The following is a 20,502-nucleotide window of genomic DNA, read 5'->3' as shown; positions in this document are numbered from 1 at the left end:
CCACCAGAAGAATCTGGAGCGTTGGCGCTGGTACAAGGGAGGCTGAGCTACTGTGCTACCAGGTGGGGCATGGCAGGGCTGCAGCTGGAGCAGCCGCAGTGAGAAGGCTGGCACCAGCTGAACTGTGCACCCCACCCCCATTCACATCTTCAAGTTCTAACCCACAGCACCTCAATTGTGACTGTGTTTGGAGAGAGGGTCTTTAAAGAGGTGATTAAGTTAAAACGAGGTCATTAGGGCAGATATGAATCCAATATAATCGGTGCCCTTGTAAGAAGAAGAAATTAGGACACACGGTTGCACAGAGGGAAGACCATATGAAGACCTAAGGAGAAGACAGCCATCTGCAAGCCAGAGGCCTCAGAGAAGAAACAACCCTGTCGACACCTTGATCTTGAACTTCCAGCCTCCGGGACTGTGAGAAAATAAATCTCTGTTGTTTAAGCCCCCCAGTCTGTGATACTTTGTTTTGGCAGCCCCTGCAGACTGATACAGAGGGAATGGATTTAAGAGGATTACACAGGTTGTCAACTGTTTGGATGGCACTGGCGTGGGTGAGTACCCTAGGATTACACGCAGATGGTTTAGAAATTGGGAGGCTCAGGGAGGAGAGAGTGCTGCGGACAGAAGCAGGAAGGGGAGCCCACAGGGAGGAGCAGGGCTGTAGAGAAGTGGATTTGCACCACGATGCACTAGAAAAGGCTCCTGGAAATGAGGCGAGCAGTGCTTGCAGTCAAAGACGCTCGGGAGGCTGAAGCGAAGGAAGACAACGGGCCTTGTGTCAATTGGGGCCCTTGGTTGTGAACAATCAAAACTGGTTCAGGCTAACGTAAGCAAAAAGGAAAGGCATCGAAAAGGTTTCTGGAGCCTCCCAGCGGTAATGGGAGGCCAGACTAGGAAAGTGAGCTGGAGGTAAGGGGAGCTGGTCCACTGTGGGCCGGGATAGCCGTGGAGAACCCTCAGGGCCGCTGGGCCGGGAATGGCACTTGCACTCAGCAGATTCCTTCTCAGCCTCAGATCGGGCCTAAGAAAGACTGTCCATTACTGGGCAATCGAATAAAGACATGACTCCCATCACCACGTAATAAGCTTGTTGTTATTGTTTAGTCACTAAGTCATGTCTGACTCTTTGAGACCCCACGGACTATAGCCCACCAGGCTCTTCTGTCCATGGGATTCTCCAGGCAAGAACACTGGAGTGAGTAGCCATTCCCTTCTCCAGGGGATCTTCCCGACCTAATGATTCAACTGGCTTCTCCTGCATTGGAAGGCAGATTTCTTTTTTTCTAATCCCTAAGTCTCCTGTCTCCATAGAGGAATGCTAGAGAAGGATACTGGATCAGGTTTGCTGGAAGGCAGATTCTTGACTACTGAGCCACCAGGGAAGCCCTCAGTGAGCTTACTACTCCCATTCTAAAGATGAGGAAACTGAAGCTCAGGGAGGGAAAGGTCATTTACACCCAATTCAAGTCCAGGGCTGTCAGATTCCAGCCCCTTCCACTGCACCTGTTGTCACATGGCAGGCTTTTCATGGAGCGTGTGGTTAGAGCTGGAAGGCCCTTGGTGGTGGTCTCCAAGCCAGGTCCCTTCTGAGGCCAGGAAGGAGTCTCACCAACCCTCTGAAAAGCGGAGCTCTCTCGCCCTGTCTACTGGGCTCCCCGTCTTTTCCGCTGGAGATATCCCGCATCGCCTCTCCTCAGGGGCTAGGCTGTGGTTCCAGATCTCAGGAGGCTTCCAACGCTTGCTCTCCGACGGCCTTCATGCTGCATCCGCGCCGAGCCGGGGCCATCCCAGCGCCAGGGTTTCAGGCGTATCCAAGTCCCATTGCTGCGTGAGGCTCGAACACATCTCAGCGGGCTTTGTGAATACATTAGTTTTATTTTACCCTAACGGGCCACGGGAGGGTGGGGCAGGGGGAAGGGCGGTGCAGCACTGGAGTTCGATATGCAAATATATGCAGATAGCATCTAAATGAGGGTGTTTCTAAATCCCGGGATTAATGGGATTGGAAGGCACTCAGCCGGCCCAGGGCACTGCAGCGGAGCAGCCAGAAAACGGCTCTCCCGGGAGGGCGTCTCGGGCTCCGTTTCAGAGCGTGTGCTTTGAAGCAATGTCTCCGCAGCACAGGGGAAGGAAGAGCTGCGGAAATCGGTTCTGGATACTTCCTGGCAAAATGTTCTCCATTGCTTCAACGATGTTGGGGGTGGGCCGGGGGTGGGGAGGGGTGGAATCTCTGAGCCTCTCTTAGTTACCACAGCCTGCGGGATTCACTGATTTAGAAACCTGGGGAGCTTGCTAACATCTAATTCCGGGCCCTACTGATTACTGAATCAGAGTCTCTTGAGAATCTGTTTTTCGTTTTTGTTTTTTTTTAAGTCCTCAGCCTTGGGAAATACTGATGCAAATTACAGGCTCTTAATCTGGAGTCTCTTACAGGTTTCGGGGGCTCTGTAGGGGTTGCTCTAATTCCTAGCTGCATATGAGAATCGTGGGGGGCTTAAAAAAAAAAAAAATCCAGTGCCCAGGCCGCACCGCAGACCAATTAAGTCAGAATCTCTGGAGGTGAAACCCAAGCATCGCTGTTCAAAAGAAAATCCCAAGAGACTCCAGTGTGCAGCCAAATTTAAGAAGCACTGCTGAATGGATATTCTCAGGAGACATTTGTTATACCTGTGTTCTCTTCAGGGCTAAATTTAGCTCCAGGCCCTCTGCCCTGGTGGTAAAGAAGGAGCCTCTCCTTCTAGGAAGGGGATTGTAGTTAGGGCTGAGGTTCAGCAGGTAAGCACCTGTTGTTAAAATATTGAAATATTTCCCTACCCGTTGGTAACAGATGTTACATGGAATCCTTTAAGTGCCCCAGAGCCCTTAGCCCTCTCCTCCAGACCCCAAGGCCTACAGATCCAGGAATGAAAAGGTTTAGAGTGGTCACACACGCATGCCCACTTTCTGTGGGGCCTCCTGGAGTTCCTTGGCTGGAGTCACTTCTGACTGGTGTGGGGTGGTAGTGGTGGTGGTTGTTAAACATTTGAACATTGATCCTAGTTATCATACTGGGGTGAGGATTATCAGTTTTGCAGTCATAAAGGGCTAGATTCCCACCTAATTTGGGTGTGACCTTGGGCAAGCAGCTTCATCTCTCTGAGCCTCAGTTTCCTCATCTGCAAATAGGGTCAAAAACAATCCCTCTCACCCTTAATATATTTGGCTGTGCTGGGTCTTCACTGCTGTGTGGGCTTTTCTCTAGCTGTGGTCAACAGGTCTCCTCTCTAGTTGGGGTGCAAGCTCTTCTCATCGAGGAGGCTTCTCTTGTTGCTGAGCACTCAGGCTTAAGTAGTTGCAGTTCCTGGGCTCTAGAGCATAGGCTCAATAATTGTGGATCACGGGCTTAGTTGCTCCAAAGTGTGTGGGATCTTCCCAGATCAAGGATCGAACTCACGTCTCCTGTGTTGGCAGACAGATTCTTTACCACTGAGCCACCAGGGAAGCCTGTCCCCTTCCCACTTTGGGTGAAGCTCAAGTAAAGCCAAGGTCTCAAACTTGAGCACACCTTGGAATTGCTTGGCAGATTTTTTAAAACAGAAATTGCTGGGCCCCACCCAGAGGTGCTGATTCAATAGTACTGAGGGTAGGGGGTGGCAGGTGAGGGTCTGAATTTCTAACCAGTTCCCAGATGGTGCTGATGCTGCTGGTCCCATGACTACTTTGAGAACCGGGGAACTAAAAGACGCTTGAGAAAATGTACCCGGCCAAGAGTAGAGGCGTAACCCAGGTGTGTAAAAGGGCCACAGAGGCTGCCAGTTGCCCTGTGTGCTGTCTGGGTTTTTCTCTCCTGCTCTGTTCCCCAGGGTTCTGCATGTATCTGGCCAGGACAGCTGAGTGACCATTGAATGTTTAACCTGGGGTTTCCTGAGAGCTAGCCCCCCCCCCCGCCCCCCCCCCCCCCCAACACACACATTGTGAACAGCATCAGATTTAGACCTTTGGAGGCTTTGAACACTGAGAATATGGCTCCCTTCCCCCATGTCATCCAAAGAAAAACATCACTAAAGCCTAAAATGACTATATAAGGTAGTCCACCAAAGATCTGACTTTTCCCAAGCTGGCTACTTTAAGATTTTTTTTTTTCTTCAAATATCAAAAACAATCTTTGTGGCAGGAAGGGATGAATAAGTGGAGCACAGAAGATTTTTAGAGTAGTGAAACTACTCTGTATGATAACATAATGATAGATGCATGTCATTGCATCTTTGACCAGACCCATAGAATGAGCACCACCAAGAATGAGCCGGAAGCTATGGACTTTGGATGATAGTGATGTGTCAATGAAGTTTCATTGACTGTAACAAAGATACTCCTCCAGTAGCAGATGCTGACAACAGGGGAGGCTGTGAATGTGAGGGTAGGGGTATACAGTAAAATGTCTGTGCTTCCCCTTCAAGTTTCCTGTGAACCTGAAGTTGCTTGTGCTCGGTCACTCAGTCGTGTCCACTCTTCGTGACTCTATGGACTATAGCCCGCCAGGCTCCTCAGTCTATGGGATTCTCCAGGCAAGAATACTGGAATGGGTTGCCATGTCCTCCTCCAGGGGAATCTTCTCGACCCAGGGATTGAACCCCAGTCTGCTCTAAAAAAATTAGTCTTAATTAAACAAATACAAAAAAATTAAAAAAAAAACAACACAAGCAACCTTTTAAATGTGTGTTTAGGGGCTGCACCTGCTCTGCTGGGACCCCAAGCAAAGTGTTACTTGCCAGTGGGTAATCCCTTGCCAGAGGAACTGGTCCCAGCGCATCCTATTTCCCCCTCAATTCACACAGCGCTCTCTCCACAGTATCATCACTTCTCAAGGTCATGAACTCACCTTAAAGGAAACTCCACTTGACTCTTCCTCTGCCTCCTCTAGCTACCTTGATCTTTTCTTTACCCTCTTTTATTCACCGCCCCCCCACTCCATTTTCTTTTTTCCTACAGAGCCCAAATAACCCACACTTGTCCTCTCTGTTGGTTCCTAGGCTTTAACCCCCTTCAGCCTGACTCCTGGGCATCTTCCACCCCCCAGGTTGCTTCCCCCATTGACTTCCTTCTTGCCAGATCCAGTGACCGGTTCTTAGCACGAGATGTGGAGTCAGAAGGCCTAGGCAGGATCTCCGTCACTCATCAGCTGTGTGACGGTGAGCAACATGAAGCGCTTCTCTGGGCCGTGGGTCCATCACCTTAAAAATGGCTTCCAGTCTGTGCCTCTCACGAATGCCAAGGGGTTCTGCAAGCCCAAACTCAAATAGGATGTTAAGAAGATCAGCCATGAGGCACTTGGATGAGCTGTCAAGTGTCCCCACTTCAGCATTGACAGAACCATGGAACTGAGGTGGCTGGGGGGTGCATGCACAGCCAGGTGGAAAGAACAGGGTGCTGGTGTCAGATGTGGGTTGAGTCCCAGGCCAGCTCCTTGCTAACTGTGCAGGCAACTCCTTGAGTCTCACAGATTCTTCACCTGTAGATTCTTCACCTGTAAAATGGGCTCCTGAGTCCTAATTTGTGAAGTTAACTGGGATCGTGAGTCCTCATTGTACAGGGGAGAGCACTGGAGTGACAGAATCCTAAGAGCTAATATTCTTCCCACCTCCATACCCACTGTGTGCTGAAAACTTGCAGCGTCTAATCTCGCTTAATCCCTCCACAACACTCTGAAGTAAGGACTATTCTCTTTCCCATTTTATAGATGAGGAAATGGAAGCAGAGAGAGACAAAGTAACTTGCTTAAGGCTGCACAGCCTGAGGAATAGAAGCTGGAACTTGAGTCCAGGAGGGCTGATCGCAAAGTCTGTACTCTGACTTCCTATGTTGTTGTTGCTCAGTTGCTCAGTCGTGTCCAATTCGTTTCGATCCCATGAACTGCAGCACACCAGGCTTCCCTGTCCTTCACTATCTCCCTGACCTTGCTCAAACTCATGTCCACCGAGTCGGTGACGCCATCCAACCATCCCATACCATACTCTATTGCCCCCTTCTCCTCCTGCCCTCAATCTTTCCTAGAATCAGGATCTTTTCCAATGAGTTGGCTCTTCACATCAGGTGGCCAAAGTATTGGAGCTTCAGCTCTAGCATCCAGGACTAGCATCAGGACTAGCATCTAGTCTTTCCAATGAATATTCAGGGTTGATTTCCTTTAGAATTGACTGGTTTGATCTCCTCGAAGTACAAGGGACTCTCAGAGTCTTCTCTAGCACCACAGTTTGAAAGCATCTATTCTTCGGCACTCAGCCTTCTTTATGGTTCAACTCTCACATCCATACATGACTACTGGAAAAACCATAGCCTTGACTAGATGGACTTTTGTCAGCAAAGGGATGTCTCTGCTTTTTTAATATGCTGTTTAGGTTTGACTTCCTATAGAAGGAGCTCAATACAGATAGGTGATAGGCACAATGGTATTGTAATTATTATTAGTGTCTGTGCGAGTCAGCATGGGAATTGCCAACACCCTGGAGCTAGAATGGTAAGTGTGTTTGTTGTGGGGGCGGGGTGGGCACTGGAATGATGCTCTCCCCTCGGGCAAGTGGCGTCTTGCAGTCCACACACCTTCCCGCTTGGTCCCAGACACCAATGTCTTCCTCACATCCTGCCAGGGCCTCTCAGGGCTGCCCCTCCCCTCTTGGGCATGTTTGGGAGAAACAGGCTTGGAGTTCCCCCTGCCTGGAAGTGGGGAGCGAAGCCTCATCTCGTGAGGCTGTCTGGGGGCCTGGAGTTATTAATAGCAGCCTGCAGGGCTGTGTCATCTAGCTGGTGACTCAGGGCTCCAGGATCAGCCCCCTCCCCAGCCTGATGGGGCCTCCTCCTGGGTGAGGGGCTTTGAGTCCAAGTTCTGACTCCAGACAGGGTTGGGGGGCTGCTCACCTAGGGGTGGATCCTGCTCTCCCAGGGCCTTGGCTAAATTCTGTTGTGGTGTTGGGGAAGGAGGGGCTGGGGGAAGTGGAGAAGGGATGTGGTGACAGAACCACTTCCTGCCATTGCTGTGTTGAAGACCAAGCTCCCCCAAGTTCCCCTTGGTGGGGGTGGGGAGCCCAGAGGTAAAGGAGGAAGTTGGGAGGAGTGAGGAAAGGACAGTTGGATTGACTCCAGGAATCAAGTTCTGGGGTTCCTGGCGGGGTTCCCTCTCTCTGTGCCCCAGCTGGTAAAAACAGCCAGCTAGCCCGGAGGGAATCATAATTAGAACAGCAGTAAGCACATGTTACCATGGGTCAGGCACTTTATCTCTGTGAACTCATTTGATTCTCACAGCAGCATGAGGTAAGCGCTGTTATTGCCCTCATTTTACAGATTGGAAAACCGAGGCACCGGCAGGTTATGTCAATGACTTACAGTAATCGGTGCTAGAGCAGAGACTTGAACTTCTCAGCTGATTTCCAGAACAAGCCTCTTAGCTACCACTCCTTTTTGCCCCCTCCCTACTCTGTCTATGGGGTCACACAGTCGGACACGACTGAAGCGACTTAGCAGCAGCAGCAGCACTCTGTCCCTGGCTTGCTCTGTGACCTGAGGGAGGTAAAGTCCCCACCCTGGGCCTCAGTTTCCTCATCTGTATGATATGGGAATAGATAAATATGCCTCCTCCTTGTGATATATGTCTCTCCAGTACTAATTACTCATTCAGTTTTTCCCCTCCTGGACTTTCAGCTCCATGATCTTGGGGACAAAGCCTATTTTGGCCACTGCTATATTCCCCAACCTTAGCACGATGCCTGGCCCATAAAGACTCAATAAATATTTCTTGAGTAAATGGTCCTTAAAGGTTTGAGGATCATCATCAATGGCTTGAGTATGTGATAAAAGTTCTGGACCCTTTACATTACAAAAAATCAACATATATCAATAGTTCTCAGCTGGGGGTGTCTGTGCCCCTCCCAGCCACCCAGAGGGCATTTGGTAATGTTTGACAACATTTCTGGTTGCCACAACTGGCAGGGGGAGGTGCTACCAGCATGGCGTAGAAGCAGGGGGTGCTACTCAACATCTTACACTGCATAGCAGAGATTCTCCAAACAAAGAATGATCTAACCTCAAACATCAATACCATTAAATCTGAGAATATAACCTATATTCTCATATATAAATCTGAGTATGTGACATATATACATAGACCTGGCATTTTGTACAACTGATGGCAAGTTGGGAGTGGCTCATGGATTCTCTTAAAGTCTATCTCTGCTACCAGCTGAAGATCCCCTGGATTGGAGGGTCTCGATGTTTCCCGTCTCTAAAGTCATAGAGTCATTCTGCTGAACTTCCCTGGTGACCAATGGTTAAGACTCTGCCTGCCAATGCAGGGGACACAGCTTTGATCCCTGGTCTGGGAAGATCCCACATGCTGTGGAGCCACTAAACCCATTTGTCGTAACTACTGAGCCCACGTGCTGCGACTACTGAAGCCCGTGTCTCTAGAGACTGTGCTGCATAACAAGAGAAGCCACTGCAATGGGAAGCCTGCTCATCGTAACTAGACAAAGACCTAGCACAACCAAAAATAAAATAATTAATAAAAATAAAATCAACCTATATTGCTGGACGATTCCATACTCTCAAGTCTGGAATATAGTTTCCCTGAGGCCCCTGTTGCAACCTCTGATCCCCAAAGACCTGAGCCTCCTCTCTGATCTTCAGTGGGCGCCAAGGATTAGGGAAGAAGGGTCCTGGTTTTGTCTCCCATCTCCCACAATTCCCCTCTAACCCCTAGTCATCTCAGTTCCTGTAAATGGTAATAAAGATGAAAAGCTTCAGAACCAAATAGCCCTAGGCTTGAGTCCCAATTTTGTGTATTAACTCACTGTGTGGCCATAGCCAAGTTCCTTAACTACCCTGAACCTCAGTGTCCTCCTCTAAAAATGGGAGGGGTACTCATTAAACCTACCTCATAGAGTGGTGGGGATGAAACAAGATGCTTATGGGGAACTTAACAGAGTATTCGACACAGTAAATCTCTAAAAACTGCACTATTATTATGGTTTGGAAGTGAAATGACTTGCCCAGGGTCACACAGCCTGGCGATGGCAGAGCTGGGACTGAAAACCAGAACAGGGTGACTCCAAAGGAGCTGCTCATTCACTGTGAACACCAGGGCTTCAGTTTTCCTATAAAGGAAGTTAACTGTCTCCATCTCAGAGGCTGATTTTTGAGATAAGCATGTAAAGTGCCTAGCACATAGTAAGTCCTTTAAATACAGTGTGTCAGATTATTGCTGTCGTCCTTCCCAAATAATGCTTTGAAGAAGGCAAATATAGATCTTGCCGCACACTGGCTGGTGGGAAGAAGGGAGGGAAGGAGTTTGCTGGTTATTGGCAAAAGGGGTGGTAACTGGAGCTGGAGTTTACCAACTTCCCTCTACTGACAATCAAGAACTTTTACAGGCTGAGGGAGGGGGCTACATGCAGAAACAGCATAGTCAACTCTGACAGTCATCTTGACATTGGTCATCGGTGGTCTGACCGGCATCACCTTGATTGTTTTGAGGTAGAGTTAATCTTCAGTTCCAGGGTCGATTTGTTTCCATTTCTTGAGGCCAGTTTTCGGAACTGTGGCAGCTGATGTCATGGCTACGTCTGGTCATCATGTAGTTAACTTTTCACCTGGTGGAGGTTTCAGTATCTATAAGACAGCTCACAGGATATGGCTCAGAATATTATCTATAGCCCTTGAGAAGAAACTAAAAGTCCTTGACATGTTTAATGACTAAACTACAATCATTTGGTCTCCTTGGGCTGCTTTCCTTTGTTTCTGCATATTCTTTCTTTTCTGGTTAAACTTATTTTTTGGCTAAAGTTTTTCCACAGACAAAAGGCAGGCTGAGGATATGGGGGTGGGGGAGGGCCGGTGGCAAGGATCATCGGGTCCTGCTCTGTTTCAAGGTCACAGCAGATTAGAGTCCAGGACCCCCCTTCTTCCGATTCCCAGGTTCCTGGTTTTGGCTCAAATCATGAAAAGTGATCACAGCCATTTCTTGAATATTTGCAACATACACAGTCCAAGGTATTTTGTGTTTGATCTCATCCTCACATCAATGTAGGGACAAAGAACCCTTTTAAATGTATTTTTATTTATTTATTTTTCGAACTTCGCATTCATTTATTCAGTTGACACTGTTGGGCAGTGTGGGGGATACAGATTTTTCTTTTCTTCCACACAAACCATCAGACAATTTCATGCCGTCTCCCCAAGTGGAGAAGTCTATATCAGTGCATACCCAGTGGACAGAGAATGTAGTCAGCAGCCTGCTGTACAGATATTTACACATAATTACAGGGCCCCTGGGCTTCCTTGGTGGCTTAGTGGTAAAGAACCTGCCTGCTAATGCAGGAGATGCAGGTTCAATCCCTGGGCAGGGAAGATCCCCTGGAGAAGGAAATGGCAACCCACTCCAGTATTCTTGCCTGGCAAATCTCATGGACAGAGGAGCCTGGTGGGCTGCAGTCCATGGGGCTGCAAAAGAGTTGGACACAACTGAGTGACTAAACAACAGGACCCCTGCCATTGGATGTGCCAGGCTTGGCCCACCCCATCCCACCTCTCCAGGCTCTGCCCAAACCCTCCTCTCCCATCCCAACATCATTGCCTTTAGCTACAGTAAGTATCCCGGGGCCTGGGACATAGCAGACCACTGAGAGTGCTGCCAGCCCTGAATGATAGGACCCAGCCGGCTATGGGAAAGGGGTAAAGTTAAAAAGGGCCCCTTTTTACAGCTGAAGAAACAGACTCACAGTGGTGAAGACATTTGCCCAAGGCACTGAAGGAATGAGGCTATGTCTGCTGGCTTCCAGACGCCACAACACTCCCACTGTCCCCACCTGCCCTCCCCCCACCGCCCAACCACCATTGTGCAATTCTCAAGGATCCAGCCTGTTGAAGACCAGGAATTGTCTCCATGGAATTCCCCGATTTCCACCAAGCGGGGCCCACTCCTTCTGCCCCCAGGTGGAGCAGGGAGAGGAAGCTGAGTCAAGGCAGACTTCCAGGGAGAAGAGGGCAGAGCCTGGGAGCGTGAGGAGGGTCCACGGAGGGCGTCTGATCAGGAAGCGGGATCGTCTGGCTCAGACAGAAGTCTCGGGAACTTTCCATCCTTTTTCCTTAGGCTGATCTCTAGGGGGTCTTCCGATGGAGGGCTCAGGGAGTCCTCCAGCCAGCCCTGCCTCCCTCCCTCCCTCTCATGCAGTTCTCACAAGCTCTGCAGTTTGCAAAACCCAATCCTTCCCTTGTGGGCCTGTGGTTTCCTGTTGGGTCTGGGGTCCTGCCTGACTTGGCAATGGGGGCTGTGGGCAGGAGGGAGAGGGGAGAGGTGGTGTAAGCCCTTTCCTTGCCTTCTCATGCTGGGACTGCCCGACACACACACACACACACACACACACACACACACACACACACGCCATGGCCTGAGTCAGCTCTTGCAAGTGGCCAGTCAGAGAGGGGCGGGGTCACTGATTCAGTTGACAGCCTCTTTAAAGCCCCAGGAGGGCAGCTGCAGCCAGACCAAGTGCTATCCTCACCATGAGCCCCCTGCAGCCCTTGGTCCTGGCGCTCCTGGTGCTGGCTTGCTGCTCTGCTGTCCCCAGACGACGCCAGCCCACCGTTGTGGTCTTTCCAGGAGAACCACGAACCAACCTCACCAACAGGCAGCTGGCAGAGGTAGGCACACTCCCCCATCTAGAGTTGGGAAGGGCTGGCCGGGAGTCCCAGGAAGGGTGCGGGGTCTCAAACGAGATACTCTGGGGCTTGTTGTGGGGGGAGTGGTGATGGGCACCTCTGGAGGACAGAGCAGTGAGAACGGGCCCTGGGAGATTCTGGACAGGGACTGCTGGAAACAGGCTAGTGAGGGTTTCCTAGATGGGCACTGGGAAATGGATAAGGGGCACTGGGGGGTTCTGGAGTGGTGATGGGCTGAGGGCGAACAGGGGTAAACCCTAGGGGGCCCTGAAGTAGGCACTGCATGGGGGCATCCTGGAGTGGAACGGAGCTGAGGATGTCCACACGGAGGGGAGATTCTTGGGGCGGGCACAAGCCCTGGTATCCAGGGTACCGAGTACTGGATACAGTGTCTCGTTGCTAGTCTCCAAGAGCAGGGAGGGATGGAGTCCTTGCCCAGTAGGACAGAGAAAGGGCGTCGGGGCTCTGCCACGTCCCTGCCCTTCCTTCCACAGGAATACCTGTACCGCTATGGCTACACTCCTGGGGCAGAGCTGAGCGAGGACGGTCAGTCCCTGCAGCGAGCTCTGCTGCGCTTCCAGCGGCGCCTGTCCCTGCCCGAGACTGGCGAGCTGGACAGCACCACCCTGAACGCCATGCGAGCCCCGCGCTGCGGCGTCCCAGACGTGGGCAGATTCCAGACCTTTGAGGGCGAACTCAAGTGGCACCACCACAACATCACCTACTGGTGCGCGGCTGGGCCCCGCGGGGGCGAGCGGGGTGCAGAGGGTGGCGAGAGGCGGGTTCCCAAGCGCCGCCCCTTGGAGAACACATCCCGTCTCAGGCCAATCCATGGCTTTCACTGAATGTGCCCGCCTTGAGGCAAGTGGCTCCCCCTCAGAGCCTCCGTCTCCCCCATCGGGGGAAATGGACCTCGCCAACTGACTCCAAAGAGAAAAGTGCGTCTGAAAGTGCTTTCGAGATGAAAGCGTGGAGCGCAGGCAGGGCTATGTATTTGAAGTCGCGGAGACACCGGGTGGCACTGCTGGCCCGGCTCCCACCTCTCACTTCTGCCCTTTATCCTCCTGCCTTTTCCTTCCAGGATCCAAAATTACTCGGAAGACCTGCCGCGCGCCGTGATCGACGACGCCTTTGCCCGCGCTTTCGCGCTCTGGAGCGCTGTGACGCCGCTCACCTTCACTCGAGTGTACGGCCCCGAAGCTGACATTGTCATCCAGTTTGGTGTTAGAGGTGAGAACGCGAATAAGGGGGAAATCGGGAGAATCTGAGATGGGGACAGAGGTGGGAGGATCAAAGAGAGACGCGGGGGGCCCAGCACCTGGATTTCTCTTGCCTGTCTCTGAAGCCCTGGCGGCCGATCGCCCTTATGGCGCCCCCTCCTGACCGACACCTCACTGCACTGGGACAGCAAATGTTGAACTGCGGCTCTTAGGCCGAATTTTAGCCTGCAGTTAGGCCAGAGCCCTTGGGCAGTGCACAACATGCGCAACCGTACGCGTCTCACTCTCTTCTCCATCCGCTTCTTCAGAGCACGGAGATGGGTATCCCTTCGATGGGAAGAACGGGCTCCTGGCACACGCCTTTCCGCCTGGCAAAGGCATTCAGGGAGATGCCCACTTCGACGATGAAGAGTTGTGGTCTCTGGGCAAAGGCGTTGGTGAGATCCCGAGCTGCCCCGGCCCCCACTCCCTTCTCCTCTCACGCGCATCACCAGTCCCCCTGACCCCAGTCCCCCTTTCCCGCAGTGATCCCGACCTACTTCGGAAACGCGAAGGGCGCCGCCTGCCACTTCCCCTTCACCTTTGAGGGTCGCTCCTACTCCGCCTGCACCACGGACGGCCGTTCCGACGACATGCTCTGGTGCAGCACCACCGCCGACTACGACGCCGACCGCCAGTTCGGCTTCTGCCCCAGCGAGAGTGAGTGCCCACCCTCCCGAGGGTCCAGAGCGCTGGCTCTTAATCCCAGCTCTGCCACTGATGCCGAGGGTGGCCTGCGAACCCCTCTCCTGTTCTCTGGGCCCAGTTCCCTCATCTGTGAGACGAGGCGAGAAAGGGGAGGAGGACACAGGTGGCTCGTGGGTCAGTTAACTCGCGGCACCTTCAGTTAATCGTGTGGGCCTCCCAGGACTCTACACCCAGGACGGCAATGCGGACGGCAAGCCCTGCGTCTTCCCGTTCACCTTCCAGGGCCGCACCTACTCCGCCTGTACCTCCGATGGTCGCTCCGACGGCTACCGCTGGTGCGCCACCACCGCCAACTACGACCAGGACAAGCTCTACGGCTTCTGCCCGACCCGAGGTATCTCTGACCCACCTACCTGATTCAGCCTCGCGCCCTCATTCCGCGTTGGTTCCCGAGCCTGGCCCTTCCACCCGTCCGTTTGTCTTCCCGCTCCTGTCGGTGCTCAGGACAGCCTTGACTCGGCCTGCCGTCACCGCAGCTCCTCCCCCAGCCTTCCAGATGCCGCCGCCGCATCCGCGGAGGCTTGGCCTTTCAGCCAGGCTTGCAGCCTCCTCCTAGGTCTGCGGTCCCCAGGCCCCGCCCATTATTCTAGCCAGATGTCGGCGGTGCCCCACAACTCCCCCTGGGCTTTTAAAATAAGCCTCCCAGTTTCTCTAGCTCCTCGATTGGCCCGCCCCTGGCTCTTCATTGCCCCCCACACCCCGCCTCCACTTGGCTCACCCGAGGCTCTGGTCTCTCCAGTCGATGCAACGGTGACCGGGGGCAACGCGGCGGGGGAGCTGTGCGTCTTCCCCTTCACCTTCCTGGGCAAGGAATACTCGGCCTGCACCAGAGAGGGTCGCAATGATGGGCACCTCTGGTGCGCCACCACCTCCAACTTCGACAAAGACAAGAAGTGGGGCTTCTGCCCGGATCAAGGTGGGCGGGGCGCCGAGGTTCCGTGGCTGGGGCCTCAGCCAGGGCAGTGGTGACCAGGAGGGATGCCCGGGCTGGGAGCTCGGTCCAGGGCTCCGAGCTCAGGCTCCCTTCTTTCGTCCAGGATACAGCCTGTTCCTTGTGGCCGCACACGAGTTTGGCCACGCGCTGGGCTTAGATCACACCTCCGTGCCAGAGGCGCTCATGTACCCCATGTACAGATTCACAGAGGAGCACCCCCTGCATAGGGACGATGTTCAGGGCATCCAGCATCTGTATGGTGAGGGCGTGGGGCAGGGATAGAGGGAGGAGAGGGAAGGGCTAGGTTCTCCCGGCTCAGAACACCCCGAGAATAGGGAGGAGGGGAGAGTTAGGACTCTGATATCTATCTTTGAGAGCCCTTGAGGCTGGTGGGTACAACTGCTGCCAGGTCAGGACTTGGAGATGGCGATAAAGAGCCCCGACTCTAGAGTGAGACGGACATAGGTTCAAAAGCCGGTCCAGCCACTATCCGGCTAGATGACGTTGGATAGGTTACTTCACCCCTCAACTTCCTTATCTGTAAAGTGGGGCTAACACCTGCCTCATGGGGTTGTTAGGAGGCTTAAGTGAGTTAGAATAATGCCTGGAATATAGCAAGCACCATATAAATGTTTGATAGTTTTATTATTATCACCACTTATTATCATTAGTATGTTTCCGCATCAAAAAAATGAAAATATTAAAGAATCTGCTCCCTAGTTTTTTCTTTTTCCCCCTTCTGAAGATCAAAGGAGCTAATGTGCGTTTATAAAGCTCCCAGCACTGTTTGGCACCCAGTTTGAGAGCTCAAAAGAGGCTTCTCTCCCACCAGCCTGGGGGTGGGGGTGAGTGTGTGAAAGGAAGCTGCCAGCCCGGGGTTGGGGGAAGGCAGGATCCAACATTTGAAGTGGGGAGAGCGCCAGGGACCTCCAGGTAGGCACCAGGGAGCAGATACTCCAAAGGCACAGAGATGCAAGAACAGCGATTGCCTTACGCGGTATCTCTTTTCAGGTCCTCGCCCTGAGCCTGAACCACGGCCTCCGACCACTACCACCACTACCACCACCGAACCCCAGCCCACCGCTCCCCCCACGGTCTGCGTCACGGGGCCTCCCACCGCCCGCCCCTCAGAGGGTCCCACTACTGGCCCCACAGGGCCCCCGGCAGCTGGCCCTACGGGTCCTCCCACGGCTGGCCCTTCTGCGGCCCCGACGGAGTCCCCGGATCCAGCGGAGGACGTCTGCAACGTGGACATCTTCGACGCCATCGCGGAGATTAGGAACCGCTTGCATTTCTTCAAGGCTGGGTGAGGGGCGGGGCTGCGCGGTCGGGGGCGGGGGCTTGGAGGAGGGACCTGCCTGTGTCTCCCCGCCCACTGGCCGTCGGTTCCAGGCTCAGTGCCCCCACCCCCACTTTTCGCATCCCTAGGAAGTACTGGAGACTTTCTGAGGGAGGGGGCCGCCGGGTGCAGGGTCCCTTCCTTGTCAAGAGCAAGTGGCCTGCGCTGCCCCGCAAGCTGGACTCCGCCTTCGAGGATCCGCTCACCAAGAAGATTTTCTTCTTCTCTGGTTAGTTTTCGTCTTTCTCCCTCCCCTGTGCTGTGCTTGGTCGCTCAGTCGTGTCCGACTCTTTGCGACCCTGTGGACTGTAGCCCACCAGGTTCCTCTGTCCATGGGGATTCTCCAGGCAAGAAGACTGGAGTGGGTTGCCATTTCTTCTTTCTCCTGGGGATCTTCCCCACCCAGGGATCGAACTGGGTATCCCGCATTGCAGGCAGATTATTTACCGTCTGAGCCACCAGGGGAGCCCTGAACAAATTTAGCAGGGCTGAATTTCAGCCCTCCTCACAGCACCCTGGCACAGTCCTACCGAGGGGCTCTGCTCCTTGGGCACAGAGACTGCGGGCACTCCTGGACCGTGCCTGCGTTTTCCCTCTTGACATTCAAGGGGGGTGTGTACCCCACTCCCTGCCCCCAGACCGATGTGAGCCTCTCTTCGGCAGGGCGCCAAGTATGGGTGTACACCGGCGCGTCGTTGCTAGGCCCGAGGCGTCTGGACAAGTTGGGCCTGGGCCCGGAAGTGGCCCAGGTCACCGGGGCCCTCCCGCGCCCTGAGGGTAAGGTGCTGCTGTTCAGCGGGCAGAGCTTCTGGAGGTGAGATTCCCGGGGACCGCCAGCAGGGGGAGCCCGGGCGCCACCCGCCTGCCCGCCGGCTCAGCGCCTGTCTCCTCGGTGCCGTCCTGCAGGTTCGACGTGAAGACACAGAAGGTGGATCCCCAGAGCGTCACCCCCGTGGACCAGATGTTCCCCGGGGTGCCCATTAGCACGCACGACATCTTTCAGTACCAAGGTGAGGGCTGAGAGCCAGGGTCAGGGGGAGGATCCCTCCCAGAGATACCTCCCACAGTAGGTTCCCCTACCCTGTGTTGTTAGTCGCTCAGTCGTGTCTGACTCTTTGTGACTCCATGGATTGTAGCCCGCCAGGCTCCTCTGTCCATGGAATTCTCCAGGCAAGAAAACTGGAGTGGGTAGCCATTCTCTTCTCCAGGGGATGTTCCCCATCCAGGGATCGAACCCAGGTCTCCCACATTGCAGGCAGATTCTTTACCATCTGAGCCACCAGGGAAGCCCCTGCCTTAGTGATTGGTCAAATTTCAAGCCAGAAAGAAAAAGCCGGTGGAGACTGAGGCAAATGTCCCTCATTGATGAGTTCCCCGCAGAGTCAGGGATTTTCCCAGACCATTTGAGGACCAGGGCCACAACAGAACTAGAACCCAGATTTCCTGCCTCCCAGCTGGAAGCTCTTTCCCCCATGGCACAGGACACCTGGTTTGTATGAAGGCTTTATTAGACCATATTTATCAAGTGCCTGTAATATGCTAGGCATCACGCTGCCACTGGGGATACAGTGATAAATAAGACATTACATAGATGTGTGTGTGTGACTTTGGGCAAGTCACTGCTATTCACAGAGCCTCAGTTTCCCCATATGTAAAATGGGGATAGTAGCTGGAGTTAACCCTTTCTTTCTCTTTCCCACTGCTCACCCCCAATCAGCGGACAACTGCTGTTGGCTCAGCCACCAAAATATTTACAACCTCCTTTGCAGACACCCTAGTCCAAGCCACGCTGGTTGTCCAATACCTTCAAATATGTTTTCTGAGAGTAGGGAGGAGCTAGGAGGGGAAGGGCATGCAAGGTCTAAGGCACTAATGAAGCCTGATCTGACCCCTCTCCTCCCCCTTCCCCACCCCCTCCCACTACTCCTGTCGTTCCCTTTGCTCTGCTCCACTCACACCAGCCTCTGGCTGTTCTTTGAACACATCAAGGTCATTCCCAGCTTAGGGCCTTTGTGCCAGTTGTTCCCTCTGCCTGGAGGGTTTTTTCCCCCAGATTGTCACTGGGATGCCTCCCTCTCAGCCTTCAGGTCTCAGCACTCAGGCCACCTCTACAGAGAGGCTGTCTCTGGCCCTCATTATCTATTCACTCGACTGCTCACTTACATTTCCTTCATTGCTTTCCCTATTGTCAGAACCAACCTCCTTTACTTATGCATTTGCTTGTTAATCATATGTCTTACCCCACTAACATGTAAGCACCCAAACGACTGAGATCATGCCTGCATTTTCCCTCTGCTGTATCCCCAGTGTCTCTAACAGTGCATGGCATGATGAATGTTGGATGGATGAATGGGATTTGTTGAATGAATTGTTCTGAGTATCGACTGTGTGCCAGGCCCTGTGCCAGTGCTTTGGACATGGAGGTCTGTGCCCTCCAGCATCTCCAGGGTGGGGTGGGGAACAGACATGTCCAGTGGAAACCTTGGAAAGATTTCGAAAGGGTAGGAAGCGTGATTGTGAAGACCATACTCCTGTTTGGGTCCGTGTGTGTGGGAGAGCTGGAATCACCCCTCTTGGGCCACTTTCTCCCTTGCAGAGAAAGCTTACTTCTGCCAGGATCACTTCTACTGGCGCGTGAGTTCCCAGAATGAGGTGAATCAGGTGGACTATGTGGGCTACGTGACCTTCGACCTCCTGAAGTGCCCTGAGGACTAGGGCTCCCAAGCCTGCTTCAGCACTGCAGCGGGGGCCCCCTGGGGGACCCTGCCAATAGGGAATGAGCCAGTCTGCCGGATCCCAACTAGTGGATCTGTTCTGAAGGACGAGGAGGAGGGGAGGTGGGCTGGGCCCTCTCTTCCCACCTTCCTTTCTTATTAGAATGTATTTAATAAATGTGGATTCTTTAACCTTGAGGAGCAGATTTATGTATGGTATGCATGCCTGCATGTATGTATGTAACCAGCAGAGAGCTTACTATGCACCAGGCGGTGTTCTAAAACACTTCATAAATATTAACGTTCAATCCTTCCTATTAGAAAGGTATAATGTAATTATTCCTATTTTATAGCTGAGGAAATGGCCAGCCTAATATTCATTCATCAAACATTTATTGAGCTCTGACATGGAGCTGGGCCTTGTGCTGGGCCCTGGGGATAGAGAAGTGAGCTGAACGACGTTTCTTTCCTCCAGGACCTCTCAGTGGCCCTCAGATTCTCGGGTGCATGAGAGCCCTCAAAACTTGCTTAAAACGCAGGCTCCAAACTCCATCTCCATTCTCAGAAAGTCCACCTTAGCTACAAGGGTGATGATCCTGTGGCTGGTGGGGGTGGCATCACACTTGCAGGTGTGACCCTTTATTCTAGAATAACGGTGTGTGTGTGATTCTGCATATTGTGGTTGAAGTCAGAAAACATTTATCAGCCAAGAGGACATCGGAGCTTGAACTGAATCTGGAAGGGTGAGCAAGAGTTCCTTCCTGTGCAAGGAGGACTGTCTTAACCATTAAGCCTAAATATGTTCCTACTCTCTAACCCTCACCCATGTGTACACAAAAGAACACCTAGATGAATGTAAACTGCAGCACTGTTCAGAGACTGAGAAACTGGCAACAACCTAAGTAAGCAGACGTAAGGCAGTGGATAAAGAAAATCCGGGGGACATACATGATGATAGGAATTATTCCTAGGACAGCACTGACTATATGCCGGGCACTGTTTCACATGCTTTAGTGTGTTAACAAGGCCAGTCCTTAAAACAACCCTATGAGAGAATGGATACATATGTATGTATGCCTGAGTCTCTTTGCTGTTCACCTGAAACTATCACAACATTGTTAATCAGCTATACTCCAATATAAAATAAAAAGTTTAAAAAAAACCCACAACTCTATGAGACAGGTTCTGCCTGTAACCTTAGAGGTGCCATTACCATTGCCATCACTGCCTCCCCTGCTTTATAAATGAGATAACTGCTGGCACAGTACTACACAGCTCACCTGTACTCTCTGAGCTGGTAAGTGATGACCCTGGGATTGGAATGAGCTCTAGGGGCAAAAGCTGGGAGGAGAGAAAAAGCAAGAGGGCATTTCAGTTCAGTTCAGTCGCTCAGTTGTGTCTGACTCTTTGCAACCCCATGGACTGCAGCACGCCAGGCTTCCCTGTCCATCACCAACTCCTGGAGCTTGCTCAAACTCATGTCCATTGAGTCGGTGATGCCATCCAACCATCTCACTCTCTGTTGTCACCTTCTCCCCCTGCCTTCAAGCTTTCCCAGCATCAGGGTCTTTTCCAATGAGTCAGTTCCTCGCATCAGGTGGCTAAAGTATTAGAGTTTCAGCTTCAGCATCAGTCCTTCCAATGAAGGGAGCATTTGGGGCAACTAGAAATGGCTCAGAACTCTAACGTGTGGTTTGAGCAGAGAGGGTTCTGGAATGGGGTTCTGGAATGGTTGAAATAGGGATGGGTGGTCTGGGCTAGATGAGAGAAGGTCTAAGTGGCAGGCTGAGGAGGATGGATTTGATCTTCCAGGAAAGCAGAGGAACTTGACCGAAGGGTTGTTGCAGGTGAGTGGAGGTG

At 52.6% G+C, this 20,502-nt stretch overlaps 1 protein-coding gene across 1 annotated transcript; it reads left to right on the top strand.

Annotated features, from left to right (window-relative positions):
• The first annotated feature begins 11,495 nt into the window (after positions 1 to 11,495).
• Positions 11,496 to 18,834, top strand: MMP9 (matrix metallopeptidase 9). The gene is made up of 13 exons (XM_027558392.1): positions 11,496 to 11,670; positions 12,183 to 12,415; positions 12,770 to 12,918; positions 13,217 to 13,345; positions 13,434 to 13,607; positions 13,816 to 13,989; positions 14,395 to 14,571; positions 14,693 to 14,848; positions 15,601 to 15,895; positions 16,018 to 16,157; positions 16,592 to 16,742; positions 16,835 to 16,938; positions 18,525 to 18,834. The coding sequence occupies exons 1-13, from the start codon at positions 11,533 to 11,535 to the stop codon at positions 18,641 to 18,643; spliced, it is 2,139 nt and encodes a 712-aa protein (XP_027414193.1). The 5' UTR covers positions 11,496 to 11,532; the 3' UTR covers positions 18,644 to 18,834.
• Positions 18,835 to 20,502: the final 1,668 nt, after the last annotated feature.

The sequence above is a fragment of the Bos indicus x Bos taurus genome, chromosome 13, assembly GCF_003369695.1.
Source record: "Bos indicus x Bos taurus breed Angus x Brahman F1 hybrid chromosome 13, Bos_hybrid_MaternalHap_v2.0, whole genome shotgun sequence".
In the NCBI taxonomy this organism is placed as follows: domain Eukaryota; kingdom Metazoa; phylum Chordata; class Mammalia; order Artiodactyla; family Bovidae; genus Bos; species Bos indicus x Bos taurus.
This window is presented reverse-complemented; position numbering and strand designations above follow the sequence as displayed.

Bases quoted from the DNA above. Each gene is read 5' to 3' on its own strand.
- MMP9 (XM_027558392.1), top strand. From the start codon at position 11,533: ATGAGCCCCCTGCAGCCCTTGGTCCTGGCGCTCCTGGTGCTGGCTTGC. The intron at 14,849-15,600 runs GTGAGGGCGTGG...ATCTCTTTTCAG, and splicing joins GGGCATCCAGCATCTGTATG to GTCCTCGCCCTGAGCCTGAA. The intron at 16,743-16,834 runs GTGAGATTCCCG...GCCGTCCTGCAG, and splicing joins AGCGGGCAGAGCTTCTGGAG to GTTCGACGTGAAGACACAGA.